Source organism: Coccinella septempunctata, chromosome 4 (assembly GCF_907165205.1).
Source record: "Coccinella septempunctata chromosome 4, icCocSept1.1, whole genome shotgun sequence".
NCBI lineage: Eukaryota > Metazoa > Arthropoda > Insecta > Coleoptera > Coccinellidae > Coccinella > Coccinella septempunctata.
This window is the reverse complement of record NC_058192.1, coordinates 16,414,563-16,430,993: the sequence shown is the minus strand read 5'-3', so window position 1 is coordinate 16,430,993 and position 16,431 is coordinate 16,414,563. Positions and strand designations below refer to the sequence as shown.

Here is a 16,431-nt window from a genome sequence, read left to right as displayed (position 1 = left end):
ACGTCCCATGTTTATCTCAGAACATCGCCATGTTCAACAAGGGTTTACCGTTCATGAAGATATACGCCTAGTAGTTTGACAACTCGGACAAGGTTTTTAGGAGAAATATTCTTGGGTTATGTTTATTATAATCGACTTTGTTGAATGGAGACAATTAAAAAGAGTTAAGACAATTGGTCAATTCAACAGCAACTGATTAACTTGAAGGCAGTTTAGGGTGAAACCTTTCTACAAAACCTCTTTCAAATCTTCAATTCCCTCTGCTCCACGGATATATGAAGTAAATAAGTTGCTAGTTAAGGTTTATTACATGCTCACCGGCATAGAAAGTGATTTTTTCTCCAGAGCAACAGGCCGTCCGCCGAAGCAGAACCTGCATTGTCGAAGCAACGATTTAAACGCCTTCCTGGAGTACATTAGGTGTGTACTTGGCGGTAATTGAAGGAAAAATAGTGCGGAACAAGGAAGAAGTCATAAAATATTGTTTTGGTCTTTTGATGGCCGGATGAAACAGTGAGTGGTTCACCTCAGTCGTTTGAAATAGAGAGTTTTCTATGATGTAACTTGTTGCTGAAAACAGTTATCAATAGAACATTACCATTGTAAGTGATAGCTTCCGAAGTACACATTATTATTCTTGGTGAAACAGAATCACAACTCCGCAAGTTTTACTCTGTGATCATTACAGATACAAATTGAATGAAGGAAAATGTCTTCCACATAATAAAATGCAAAGTTCACCTTTCCAAATCAAAAATTAAAATCTGAAATACTAAGTGATGGCTCGTAAACACTCGGAACATGAACCACTGAGCCACTGCAGCAGTTGTAGGTACAATGGAAACGTATTTTAATAAGCGTAGTTCAAAAATAGAAATTTCATTAAGTTGAAAAGAAGTTCCAAAACATACTTCAGATATTTCGAAGATCCAGCACCAACAAAGTTATGGAAACATGATGTTTTTTCATGGTTGCTCAATGGTTAACTCCCAAAATGATTGAACATAAGATTGAAAATCTTTTAGGACTATCAATTGTCAATTGTCAATTTTTGTATCAATTTTCATGGCGTCAACTCCAATGGTTTCCGCCGAGAATACTGAGTAGACTAGCAGTTTTATTCTTTTTTTGAAACCTGGATATCTCAAAAGATGTAGTGTGCTGTGGACATTTCGGTTCAGATACTAGGAATATCTGGTAGATCTCGAAACTATTCAAGGGATTTGTGGAAGTAGATTTGGTAAAAATCAATTTGCGTTGTAATTTTTTGTGCGCTTTCAGCACGATGTCCAAACGTCTTTAACTTTCTGAAACGTGTAATGAAATTTAATTTTTTGGTAAAAATTTATCCTAATTTTAGTGTGATACGTTCTTTTTTTTTCTCGTTTTGGTTTTAATAAACATTATTTTGATTCCAATTCAGGATTCGAACATCTTTGCAAACCGTAAACATTCACAACCGTTTTGACCCCTTTTTCAATTCTGAAAAACGATGTAACATCGTGAAAAACATCCTGAATTTAAAAATAACCGATAGCTCAAAATCAAGACCTTTAATTGACGCAAATTCCAACAATTTTTAGCACATGAGACATACCGAGGTCAATTTCTAAAAAAATTTATAGGAACTACCCCTGCTAATTTTCATCGAGGAATCATCTCCCTAAGTCCTTCGCATTTGTTTACAGACATGCTGCATATGTGGAATCAAATTATAATGATTTTCGCAAGCTCAATTCACAGGAAAAAACTTAAGAATTCTTCCAGTGAGGGAGTATTCAAATAATAAACAAATGAATAAAATGTGCTGCGTGTTTTGCCCCAACATTAAATATTTCACGGTCCTTCGAAACCGCAAAGGCAAATTCCACGAATTTTCGACTCAATATGCAAATTCGAAAACTTCCGATGATGCCTCGAATAACTGCTCAGGTCCCAAATCCAGCGGATTACTCGACGATCGAGATTGGGTCGCGCCGACGGGTTTCGCAGGACCGTGGGATCGAAAAGGCCGCGATGGACCAAAAACGAAGCTGCCATAAATTGGATTAGGTAATTCCGTTAAATTCTTCGCAGGAACATACGGTATATCCATCCTCGGGGGCAGATATGGCATCTCCCGTCGAGACGACTTCCTGTGCAGACTCCTTGGACCGGTCCGACTTTTATTTCGAAAACGGTACCGGCGTTAATCTACCATTCGATTGGTAATTTTCGAGCCGTCAATTTCGGACGATCGGGACGCGTTTTAATCTGAGGGCCCGGGCCCGAAACGAAGAAGCAGGGAGGCAATGTTCTGAAAATCGGCGCAAAAAAGCCGTTTAATTATACTGTTTTAACTTTTCCCCCTTTTGATACTTCTGGACGCATCAGATAATGGCACTTCAGGAATGCGGTGGAAATCTGAAAGGTTTTCCTCAATTTAAAGGGAATCTTAAGTCGTAGGAATTACGGGTTGCGGAGTGGATCTCGTATAATCATCATAACAAAATACCTAACTACACCTTATGTCATCCAGTGCTCGATATTCGAGTTCAACTGCAACTGTGAAGAGATCATTTAAATAAATCATTCGAGATCTATATTAGCGGGGTACTTATTATTTGAACAGGGGTCGTTGTGGCTCGGCCAGTCTTTCGGGAGCTGCGACCATGTAGATCTTTTGTTCTCTACCCTACTAATTCATAGGAACCCAAAGAGGTCGTCAAAGGTGTTGATAAAACCGACAACATCCTTAGGGTCCTTGGCCGTTACCTCGTTAGTATCCAGGACCTGTTTCCCCATAAGAATGATTCTTAGGCCAGCCAGCTCTGGACGCTTGCATACCATGTGTTCAGCTGTTTCTGCTTCTGATCCACAGAGCCTACAAATCTCATCTGCTGACTTACCCATCCGGTACAAATGATATTTGTACCGACAGTGCCCTGTCAGCAGTCCCACCATCAGCCGAAGCTCAGCTCGTAACAGCTTTAGCAGTTTTCTGGTGTGGGTCGGTGAAATTATCACGAATTTCTTTGACTGAGTAAGTCCAGGAGTGTTTCTCCAGATGGTTTTTCTATTGTTCACCTCCCTGTTGGACCGCTGCCTTATATCGGTATTTTCCAAGGCCACAAGGCTCAGGTCCAGCAGGTGTTAACATTGATGCTCTTTTGCAAGTTCATCGCCTTTTTCATTTCCTTCAACACCACAATGCCTTGGTACTCATAGTAGAGTCACTTTGTTGTCTCTGGCCAGTTGCTTTATGGTATGACGGACTCCCATGTCAGCAGAGATCCCTGGCAGTGTGATTCCAGGGACCTCAGCATGGCCTGGCTGTCCGTGGTGATATAAATATGCGTCCCTTTGAGGTTCATTTTAAGACACTCCTGAGTGCATACGTAAACAGCCAATATCTCGGTCTGTAAAATAGAGGGTTCACTTCCCAGGGCTTTAGATATCCTCAGTTTAGGTCTATATACGCCAATGCCGGTGTCCCTTTCTGATTTTGCTCCATCAGTAAGCAACGTGGATGACTTTTGTCCAGACGATTTACGAAACATATTGCACTAGGACGGTGAGCTATGACCGTTTCAAAGAGCGTTTCGAAATCGAAGATGATTGGCATAACACCCGATGGTTTTGCCAATAGATTTGAAACCAATTGATTCAATATCCTCATATGTCCATCCCAGTTTCCATAAAGAGTGGTTTTCAATACAGCATTCAAAGTTCTGCAGTATAAAGCTCTCAGAGAAAGCCTCCGGTGGCAGAGAGTTCTACAGCCTGGTAAAAAAAGCTATCGTATCGATCCATTCCAGATGTCCGAAGTTGGACTGTATATCGGGGAGATTCTGCTGTACGATGTGTTCTGTTGACATGTTTCTCAAGCTGTGGCACAGTAGAGATCAGTTCCAAATAACGTTGGCGATGGAAGCGTTCATTCTGTGGAAATAAGGATAGTACCCATTGACAGCAATTTGTACAGTACTTCCGAAAAATAAGTTTGAGATCCACCCGCAGAAACTAAATGGTAGTAGGAGATCAGCATGCCACACCTGGTCCAAGTCCTCAGCGATATCCAGTGCACAGTGCACTGTGCAACTAAAAAGGTGGCGACAGGCTGCCATCACGTATAGTTAGATCACATGTTATCATGGCAAATCACGTCACGTCAGATAAGTGTAGTTGAAGAGTTATTCCATGTATTTTAATGGCTTATCAGCCACACTGATGGTAATAGTGCACTTTAGCGCACGATGTAATTCTAAAGAATTCCGCCTCATTTGACGTGATAACACCCTTAGGGACTTATCATAATTTATTTTACTGCTCCTAACATCTGTGACATAATTATTATGTAAGTGTTCGGGATATTTCAAGAATTCAAGGTTTCACCAAGACTTTGCTGATTGCAGACTTCAATGCAATCGGATGGTAGTTGGAAGCCAGTACCTTCGAGCCTTTCTTTGGTGAAGGCTGAAGACTTCTTCCAATTTTTGAGAAATCTTCCACTGTTTCATAAGATGCTCACTGTCGCTATACGCCACTGTCCAAGCATCTTTCTGGCGAAAAGGTAAGGTGTGTGGAAATAAAACTAGAAATAAATGTGGCATAGCAATACATTCTGCATGACAGTCAGGCTGCGATTAAAGCACTGAGCTCGCACGTCATCGATTCTAAGATGATATGGGAGTGCCGCAGGAGACTTAACGAATTAGGAAAGAATATCTAAGTCAATTAGCCTGGCTTCCCGGTCAGTCGAGAATCAAAGGAAATGAAGAGGCTAATACATTTGCCAAAAACAAAGCATAAACCGCTTGTGTACCAGAAAGTATTTCAGAAGAAGGTGAAGACCCAAAAAGAACCTGGAGCTTCCTAGACTGGAACACTCCAAAATATTCCTTGGGAACTTTAACACCGCGAGATCTAAGAAGTATCTGGATCTCATCAAGAATGTGCTGGTGTACCTCCTTACTGGATTACCTACAGGGCAATGTCGCATAGGGAAGCACCTAATGAGGGTGGGTCTAGCAGAAACGGACTAGTGCAGCGCTTCTGAGGCGAAAGGGAAGAAACTCCAGATCGACTAGTGATACAATGTAAGGCATAAGGAATACTCAGACAATAATTCTACTTAATACCCAAAAATGCGAAGAAAAACATCTTATAATTGAATATCTTATAGTTTATTTATGGAAAATTATATCAATGTACTAGAAGATGAAAAGAAAGCATCGCATGGGCAGCTAATTGCTAAGTCTAAAACAATGTACGAGTTCAAAGGTAACATTTATACCTCGCGACGTTATCGTTGTATTCACTCCTTGGAAGTTGGTCCTTTCAGACACAAAAAACGCACTAGGCAGCGCGATTCCTTGGACCCTCCATCCACGAAGATCATTACCAACGAGTGCGCCGCGTATCTAATAGAGCGGATATCATACATCAACTTTGCCATCTTACAAAAAGCCGATATAAATTGACCACCCGAGAAGGTGTTTTTCCCCGGCCGTCAATTGAATTTCTAACGAAACTTCATTTGGCCGACAATGAGGATATTAATTCGCTCTCTCCGCAACGGTACGAACAATGCCATGCGATAACAATACGCCGCAAATTTATGAAAGGAGTAGACATAATTCATCTGGGTGTAGTGTACAAATGTGTATAATTCCGCATACATTAACCTTGGCCGCCCTCGATGAGAGCTGTATATCACTGTGCACTTCTTGCAGCAGGCGTGAGGGACCAACGTTTCAGGTTGATGGGTAGAGGGGTGCGGTGTGGAGAACATGGGTCCTATACTTTAATTTAAATTTATCGTAACCCCATTGGTTTCTTGTACCCTGAGCTTATCATTTTAGATGCGTTCAATAGATCATAACTCTATAACACTTTTTTGTTGCTAGTACTGCAAAATATTTCTTTTAGCGATTGAGAACTGTATGTGAGGTTTAAGGGTATCCTACTACTTATTTTCGTATGGTTCCTTTGACATTCTGTACTAGTGGATGAGGAATCTTCTCACCAACAGGAGTATTCATGTGATCGCCGATGACTGCACTTCTATTTGATTCTGTGTTAATGAGGGAGTGCCGCAAGGCTCAGTTTTGTCACCCACTCTCTTCCGCATCCATATATATGATCTCCTCAGTGCCACCGAGAACCACATCGACGTTAATATCTAACATTCACTTGTGACGATTTTGAGCACTGTTTAATCTCACCTCCATATGTGCCAGCAAATCGATTCCTTGCTCCAAAAGGATAAAAAATGGGGCTAAAGCAGTTGCCAACATTGCAAATTCCGCTGCTATATATTCGAAGGTATAAGATCTAAATCAGACCAGTACTCGATACTTCTTTCATGTTTGGAGCTCAGCTCCAAACCATTCTCAGCAGCTCTTGGGTGCAATCACGATTGCACGGGAAATGATACCGGCTGCTGTCAGATTCTCACGCACCACTAGGGCTGCCCATCACTATTCTGTTCAATAAACAACTTCTGGAACTTCTGTCTGCAGAAATCCTTATTTCAACGATTTTTAATATTATGAAACACGTTTCCAGCCGATATGGTTCCATGGGAGTATAATATCCAGCAGAACAAATGAGAATAAACATTTCCTGTGGAGGGTACCAAGGTTTCCCTTTGTCCAAACGGAAAACAATTTGAAAGCACCAGCAATTCAAGTTTTTACTATTCCAAGCTTCTATATTTGAAAGGTTAATACTCGTAGATCATAAAACCTACGAAAAGTTTAGTTCTGTTTGTCCATTTTACAAGCTATCATCTTCACAGTGGGCAGGAGGAAAAACTTGGGGAAAGCCTTATCTTGTTATTTAGGAGCGACAGAAGTTTTCTTTTGTACTCGCTTGTTCCTGAGTGCGAGAGCGATTTCCAAATGAAGATGAATATTGAGTTGGATTCATTGATGGAGGTGGTCAAGTTTAATTTTGTCCGCTAGATGCTTTCAAAGTTACAGGTAACTGAATATTTTTTTAGAATATTTGAAGGAATCGGACATATTTTGATTGAAAATCAGTCCTAACTATAATAGTTTTACTGTGTCGATACCAGGAGTGTAAAATGCAAATGCATGCTCTGGAGAATCGCGCCAATAAAAATATAATATAATCAGAAAACATTACTACTGAAAAACTAATTTTTTTTATTTGCCCAATCCTCAGGCCTCAAACCAATTCTTCCAATTCAATTGGAGACAATATGGCATCAGTATTACTCCAATTTTAGGGTAAATTATATCTATACATATAGGTATTATATAATAAACCCATATATGTATATGACCACACTCTGTAGTTTTTTGTTGCAAATTGCCTGTCGAATTACCCTGTTAAATATGGACAAAGATAACTCCCACCCAATGTCCAAATATACAGGGTTTCTATAAATAGATGCGAAAGACTAAAGGACATAATTCCTCTATGAAAATAAGCAGGGATAGTTCATATAATTTTTTTTCAAAATCGATCTCTCTTCCAAGATAAAGCCTTTGGAAAGCGTTGACGAGTTGACATTTTTTAATTTTTTTTACGGGTTCTAAAAAGTTATGACTAAAAACTATACATTATATGAAGCACTAAATATATGTTGGTAAAATATTTTTTTTTTCGATTTCATTGTATCTTGGAAGGGAGTTTTGAAAAAATTCATATGAGCTACCGCTGTTTATTTTCATCGAGAAATCATCTCCTTAAGTTCTTCGCATTTATTTACAGACACCCTGTAAAATTCAGAAGAATTATTTTTATGACAATCATTCTAGGCAACATTGAAATTATCAACCCATTAGCAAACCATGGTATTCACCTTTAAAAAAATTTCAAATGGAAGTTTATTATGACTGCTATTATTCCTATTATCCTATTATTCTTTTCTAACCCAAAAATACTGGACAATAAATTATGTATCTACATCTACCCGCGTCCTGAAGCCAAAAAAAAATACAGTTAACCAACATAAAAAAAATTTCTTCGGTAACCAGTCTAGTCGACAGATGAAATATCGCTGCCTAGCAGATATCCACGTTGTTCTTCTACGTGAGGTATGTTTAATTATCGACTAATATAACTGACCTCCTAGGCGGTTGAGTATGCAATAATAAAATTTCTTACACGATGACACTGTAACAAATCTAATTTAATTTGAAAACCATGACCATGCATGCTAGCAGGAGATAAAATTGCTATCAGCCGCCAGTGCCGTAGCTGTTTGCCTATCGAAGGTAGTCGCACTGAAAGGAGGATGAGTTGAATACCATTCATTAGTATCAGAACAGGCCACTGAGGTTGAATGAAATAAGAATCGGATCATTCGGATGTTCCAAGAGATGTGGAATAATAGAACATTGATTCTAACCCTAACACTTCTTCAACACAGTTTTCTCTGTTCGATAAGCAGGCGGAATTCATGTGAATTTTTATTTATATTCGAGTAATCACAATATTCTTAAACACAAATTGTTTAGTTTTGTTTTTCCAAATGATATTAAAGCAAGCCATGAAATTTCATGGTTTTCGTTTCAAGAGATGACAAACGAAGAAAAATCAAGGACCCTATCTCCTAAACTAAGGAAAAAAATGGAGCACAAATTCAGCCAGTATCTGCAAAAAAATCAAGGGCCTAGTATCTTAAGGTACATTCTAGATTTCCATTAGGGAGAATACCTTCGGTTTGGAGGTTCCGAAGTTTATCGGCGAGTCATTTGATTTTCATTTTTCAGAAGAAGTCTGTGAAACATTTCGAATTCGGAATAAATCGAGAAAATAGATCCTCTCCTGATTTGTCAAATGGCTTTTCCCTATTTCAAGTAATAAAAACAAAAACTATGATGATGTAATTATTCATTTTTGGCTCCATTTCTACAGCATACATCAAGCTGTCAGTTTATCCTCGCTTTATTATTTAAACTCAAATAACTTCATTCGGTAACTTCTAACAGAAAATGTACTTTAAAATCATGGAAGATTACCCTAAAGTGCCATATAGTACTGTTGCAAATTATCCACTTATAAAGAATGATCTTGTTGCTTTCTCGACCACTCTTTTGAATGACTAGTACCGCTACTGCAACCTCATAAAAAGCAGATTATACCTAAGTTGAAAGTTTTGTCTGGTTAGCCGATTCTAGATGAAGACCATAATTCAAATAGGTTCAGCGGCCTTCTTATAGCGTGTTTTTCGAATGTAAATTAAAAAATGCATACAAGTTGACACATACTCTCAATTAGAATTTCCACCCTGCAGCTTTTTGTATTTATGGCTTTCATGTTTAGGTTAAATTGACGTCGTGATAAATTCTTATGAACAGGCATTATATATACTTCATTCAGTTAATCTTATTTTGAACCAATGAACCACAGTAATCAATCAGAGTACTACATGTATATGGAAAGAATTCTGCCATAATGAAAAATTGTCAGGAATTATTTTGTTCTTATAAATCAATCATATTCAAGTAACTACTGCTGAGTACTTATTGTGGAGGTGATTACCATTCGTGACTTCCAATTCGTAATAAGCGAATCTAACTGCTTGGCACTCAGAAATGATATGAATTAAGTTAAAAAAAATTCAAACAATCTATAGTCCACAACAGCATGATTCATGTGAATCTCCATAATTTTTATGGGCCGTAAAAGTTTAACCCATTGTTTTCAATAAATATTTCATGGTTAAATTACATAAACGGCGTCGGCCAGTAATAACATGTAGGGTAATAAATACGTGTACTGCAATATGCTCCATTCAGCTTTTTCATTAGGTCGTATAACGAACCACTATCACAATAAATTTCAGTATCATAAAGGAGCGCAAGAATGTGTAATGACATGAATCTCATTCTGTGCTTGCATCTCGTTTTTAAAATAGTCGGTTAAATTCAAAATGAAAATTTCAATTTGAAAGCAACAATAGGTACCGAAAAGAATTTCGAGGGCCAGTAAAATTTTATGGTTGAATTCGGTGAACAATTCGGTAAACGTCGTTCATTCTAGAAATTAGGAAATATAAATAGGCTAACCCAAAAACGAGGTGTTGATGTACTGCTACTTTCGAACCACCCTGTACTAAAATATAGTGCTTCTGACGAAGAGAAAATATTTTAAAGAAATCTCACGTCTTGCATTTTAAGAACTATAGAATATAACTCTTGTGCAATGCAGCAATTTTCGGATTAATTGATAATGAAGGTGTGGTCCAATTTTGTAACCTATCCAGTGACATGCATAAATACATATGTATTTGGGACCATTTATTCGTCTTCTTCGCTTCCATAACTTTAAAGTGAATCGGAAAAAAACCAACAAAGAGGCACAACTTAGTCTCCGTCAAAAATGAAAAATACTCATCAACAATCTCATCGAAAAATCTCCAGAGGAAGCGAGAAACGGGAATCCAGATCTGATGCAACAAATTCAGGATTCTTCCCCTTATTACGGCATCATTTTTCTTCGCCTTTATAGATAAAATTCTTCCGCAACGTTTTGATGAACGCTAACGTTTGTTTACAAACATTGCGTGCATAAAGTGAAACAATGGCCTGAAAGCAGGTAAATTTCCGTTCATGGCAGATTTGCATGGGCGCAGATTCCTACGGCCGATCCGTGTATGGCCCTGCGAGCGGGATCTTGGAATTTTTTACAGAGGCGAAATTTGCTGATGGGTACCTACTTGTTGCTGCAGGAGGTAATCCGCTGGTTGTCTCGCGTGAAAAAAATAGGGTCTACTGCATCACATTCTTGTTGAATGTTTTATTATATACCGGGTGAGTCTTTGACTTGTGCATATATTTCAACAGAAGATTCCTGAGGTCCAAAAAAACACTTTTTCGTTTTTTATTTTTTTTCAAATAGACTTGGTTGAAAACATATAGGCTGGTGAAAGGGCATAATAAAATGTAATTCTGAATTATATACCTTACAAACGATTTTATCGAAAAGAATGATTTTCGGAATATAGTTTTTCATTGAAGTGACGAATCCAACATCTTTCAGTTTATTCATAATGACTATTACATACAATTCAGAAATTGATCCCAACCCTTAAAAAGTAAGTTGAACGCTCACTAAAAATAATATATATTTGATCATTTGAAAATAAATGTTTTCCTGGTATTTTTTAGTATTATGCGTTGATATTCAAAAATAAAAAATATCTGTGGAATTCGAAAAATTGAGCATAGGTATGTACATACTTTGGCTGATTGCAACTCTGTTTGAAAGATATACAGATAGGTATATAGTGTCATAAATTTAGCTTGTTATTCTGTAGAGAATTTCGTTTTTCCAGGGAAGGCATAGCTCATTGTGAAAATTTAAAATTGTAAAAATGGTAAAGGAAAAAAGTGTTTCTTTTGACCTCAAGAATATACTGTTAAGATATATCAATAAAGGTTTTCCAATGAGAACGTTATACTTCCACGATAAGACTATTGTCTGTTTTCCACTAAACTGAATAGTTACAAATGATGGAAAATTTTCAAAGAAAAATCTAATAAGTGAAAACATCTCAAAATTTTCCTCTCTCAGAGGTATCAGGAACAAGTTAGGTAAGACAATTTTAAGCAAGATCGTTTTGTAAACGTTAGCTGCAAATAATGATAATTTGTTAGCTGCAAATTTCTATGACTCTAATCTCTTGCCGAAATAGTCCTAGATAACGGATCTATCGTATGAAGGTCTTTATAATATTAATAATTTTATACGAGAAACGTTCAAACCCTGTCAGCTAAAAATACTCATTCATGAATAATGCTCCTTTCATTTCCGTTGCATGATGTGTCATCGATATCAATTAATTCTTGTTTCGTTATGTTAATAATTTAATATAGGTTTGAACTAGTTTTACGGACAACAGATCGATTGAACATTGCATTTCTGTAATCAAAAGTTTTTTTCAATGTAATGAACTTAAATTCGAGCTTTATCAGAACAGCCAGCTGAGCTCTTTTTATAGTGGATTCACCCTCATCACACCTGATATTGTTTAATGTTTTATTGTATAGATAAATAAATGATAAATCAAATTTAGGTGGTCACATTTACAAACCAAACTTTTACTATGACGTGATGTAATGGGTCCCTGTCAGACACATTGCCATTTTTCGAAAACATATGAAAATTCACTGAAAACTACCTAAATATTTTAATGAATTTCGAATCGTTTCCCAATAAAACTTTATGATTCAAATATCCACCGTGATTACATCTCTTCTTTTTTGGAAAACCGAATTCCTTTCATTTTATCCTATCGAAAGCGGAAAATACGAGATATTTCAAACTAATCAGGCATTTTCATCGCATTACCCATTAGGGCTAGAAGTTAACTCTCCTATAACACTCCTACCCCCGGTTTCATAAAGCTCGATCGGGGAATCAACGCTTGATTGACAGATAAACGTCAATTTGTTTTCAATCAATAATTCAGTCATAAGAATTCGGAATTCAATGCTCGAATAAAATTATGATCTATATACATCTATTCAATGATTCTAAATTGATTCTTGTTCAATATATGTAGGAATGAAAAAGTTTTAGTGATTTCGTTTTTGAAATCCAATGACTGTCAAATCTTTGATCGGGCAGTAAGAGTTTTATGAAACCCGCTGTTAAACTCTTTATGCGAAAAATCTTGATAGATATGAACATATCTAGATCATGAGAGTTCTATTTATATTTAACTGGTGTTTTCACCAGTTATTGTTTTTAGTAAGTAATTCTCTATAGAAAGTCTTTATTTTGCTTCTTCCTTGGAACTAACATTATTTTTAGAAGTTCTTCAGAATTACTTATCAAGCTGCATAATTTTCCAATTCAGTCGGGTTATACCAAACCATACATTTTTTCTACTGTTCCGCAGAAAATCGAGTTCTCAATTTTCGAAACAAATTTGGGCCACATCAATCTGATTCTAGCACTGAATTTTATCGGTTTCATGGGGAAAAGTTTTTTTGAATTGCGTAAGTTGACCAAAAAATTTGAGAAACTTGAAGCCTTTTTAGAAAAGCAGCAAACTGACTAAAACTTCATTTCAAGTACTCACAATTGCACCGTGTAGACTAGAACTACCTGGTACGGTTCGTTCTTGAACGCTTTGATACCAAGCCAGGTACCACAGGTACCACAAAGAGCAGCAGAACCACTAGTACTCACAGGTATAGGTACCTATTGTCGGTACCTTCGTATCAGGAAAGCATAATAATCGAACAGGTATCCGGTGATGCACCTGTGGAAGGTGAACTTCATTCATTGTCCGCTTATGAATTGAGCAGTTGTACCTATATTATGTATTGTTCGAATTCCATTCAAATTGCCAATTTTAACAACATTTACATATCTGCTTTTCTAATTCAGTTTGGCGTATATTGAGGGTTGATACTCAATGACGAAATCCAGAAAATTTGATCAGCAATGGCAACCAATTTTAATTTTGCTTGTGAATGGATGACGACAGTAATGAAAAAGATAATACAATGCTATTTTAACAAAGGAAAAACCTTTCATCTGAATACATTCTCGATTCAGAATTTTTCTGACACTTGTTTATATCGATTCATTCTACAGGAACAAAGAAAATCAAAACGGAACTAATCAATATCACAAAACCAGTTTTCTTTTAGTGATTTCACAAAAAGTAATCTATTTCTGGCACGTGTGTCTAGTTTGGATCTTTGTCATGTTTCTGTTTCATCAATATACAGGTATAGATATCATTACACGTGTATATTCCGTATTTTATTATTGGATGATGATCCTTGAGGGTATTAATCTTAAAGTACTTAAAGTTAGGAGATATCCACAGGTTTACCAACTTTTTATAAGAAAGAACTATTTATCTTTAGTGACATCAGCATAGGAAGAGGATCGAATATTTGAATCGAAAAGCATTATGCTGTGTCTGTTTCATTTTTATTTTTTGAATCAGCACTCATTTCTCATTGAGAATAATTTGTTCTTTTTCAGTTCAACCCACAAAAAAAAATTTAAACAGGCAAGTCCATTACTGAAAATAGGAGAGGTCACAAAAAGTATCACACGAATTAGGAGTAGGTACCACAACTATTTCATCGAAATATCAGTGGCAGTCTCAAATAAATTGGGGAACACGATTTTTTTTTCATTTTGGACAATCTTCAATGCGTCAAAATTGTGCCCATTAAAAAGACCATCCGTGAAACTATTCATTTGTCTCAATAAAGTTCGAAATGAATACCTTTAATGCAAAATATAACTAACTACCTGCTTGAAAGAATTTCAACTACTCATTCATTACTAAGAACCAAGTCCTGTTTGTGTCTTATTTTTGAATCTGTATTTGAAGCCAATTCTTATATATTATGCTGTCAAAAATATGTCTCCGAAAATTCAGAGGATGGTTCAATTTTTTTTTTTAATGATATCTTCGAAAATCTCAAATGAATTCTTAAATCACAAGCATGGAATAATTGAAAATACTTCGATCACCCTGTCATATAAAGCATAATGCATTCATCAAACTATTCTGTATTTAAATCATCGTTTCCACTCAATACTCAAATTCAAGAAATTCTCGAGACAGTAAACGTGAGAAAGTGAAGTTCTTCATTATACATCTGATGTGAACTACCATCTAATACAGTGACTCATGATCTCAGGAAGCTCAACCATTATTATATTCATAGTTTTTCAAATTATACATCATCAAAAGACTCTTCGAATGCTTTTACCATTAAGCGCCGAACCAACAACCTAAGTTACGCAACCATACCATGAATCATATACCATACGTATTCATTAGTCAGTTCTTCTGCACCTCTTGGTTCTTGTCTTCGCCGAAGAACGAGTACCGTTATATTGGGTACAATCCCATGGTACGTTGGGGTACCAAAGTGGTACCAACTCTACCATCGAGTTATCAGGCGGTTAGAAAGCTCGAGATGAATTTTTGGTATCCCATGAATACGACAGGTACCATAGGTACCGCTCTTATGGTACAACTGTACCATCGTACTATCAGGTTGTTATATGTTGAAAGAGGTGTGTTTGCAGAGTGGGTACCTCGGAGGACTACGCTCAAGCTTGGGCGGGTGGACACAGAAAGTGAAGTCTTGGTACTGGGTCAGACCTCTTGTAAGTTAAGTTGAGGCCCTCTAGCACAAAAAGCATGCGGCCATTAGTTATTGCGCTCTTATCACCGTCTTTTATTATACTGGTATTTTTATCGATTGCTCATGTACACTGCGTGTTGGAAGTTCTATGACGGAGTTGATTCCATCTAAAATCAAAACAACAAGTAAAGAAATGTGAGTATCGAATTTTTCAACCTCTACAAAAAATGAGATGCCAACTTCCTCAAAGAATTACACACAGCGTATAATTGAATTTTGTTGAATGAATGACCAGAATTCCTGTGGTTCGGGTTTTGAATTTTCACTTTCAAATCTCACCTTCCGCTTTATGCATCTTCCAAAAATTTCTTCACCACACATCGATATTCTTCTTCATAAATTAAACAGTACCTACCTATTCTTACATTGAGGTCACATCTTCTTGAAGTACCACAATCTATCTACATTGAGCACTCATATTTTATTAATCTTTTCTCTTCGCAACATATAACTCCCTCAGTCTTCATTTTTGAATTTCTAATAAAAGATATCTTGCTTTGGAAATCGAGAGAAGCACTTGAATTATATCACACGTTTCCTTTTAATTACATATTACGGATTTTATAATAATCCTAGAAACAATTCTAGTTCTTAGGTTATGGTATGGAAAATTTATTGGCCGTTTTTTGGAATTGAAAGGCACCTGCCATTTGAATATAAATCTGGTATGTACCTATCAAGATTACCTTTCTTCAGTGAGCTTTCACAAATATTGTTATGAATATATTACGTAGTATTAGTAAAAAAAAACAAATAGAAATAAATTCCTTATATAGAAATTGTATAGCACCTACTTATATAGAGATACTTATATTTCATAAAAAAATATTCATAGGTTCATAGATTTCTAGATTATGCTTCTAGTTAGTTTGATGTAGTTCTAGGATCTAATAAGAAATGTATGTATTGATATTAAGTATACCTTATAACATATAGCTCAGCTTAGAAGGGATATTAGTTCTTAGGATCAAATTTTCAATTGACAATTTATTCAGTGTTCTTTGGATAACAACCATCGAAATTCTCCAAAAAAAGAACTGGACCCACAATTTTGCAAGGAAATTGGAAATTGTATTTGTATTGGATTCGATATTGATTTAACAGTAATTTGAATTTATTGGAGACGTTACTAATTCAACAAATCAATAACGGTATTAATATTATGCAAGTCCAGCAAAGCTCATAAATATGAACTTTGAAATGGTTCCTCATTTTTTTACAGACAAAACTGAAAATTATTCGTTTGTTTTTCAGTCCTAGTTTAAGCTATATAATGAATTGA

General features: G+C 36.4%; 1 protein-coding gene across 1 annotated transcript in view; it reads left to right on the top strand.

Moving 5' to 3' along the window:
• LOC123310849 (whirlin) overlaps window positions 1-16,431 on the top strand; it is a 151,512-nt gene that overhangs the window by 117,728 nt on the left and 17,353 nt on the right. Inside the window, exon 16 of the mRNA XM_044894530.1 lies at window positions 15,031-15,111. Coding sequence (XP_044750465.1) covers window positions 15,031-15,111 — 81 coding nt within the window. The remainder of the gene's footprint in view (window positions 1-15,030; window positions 15,112-16,431) is intronic.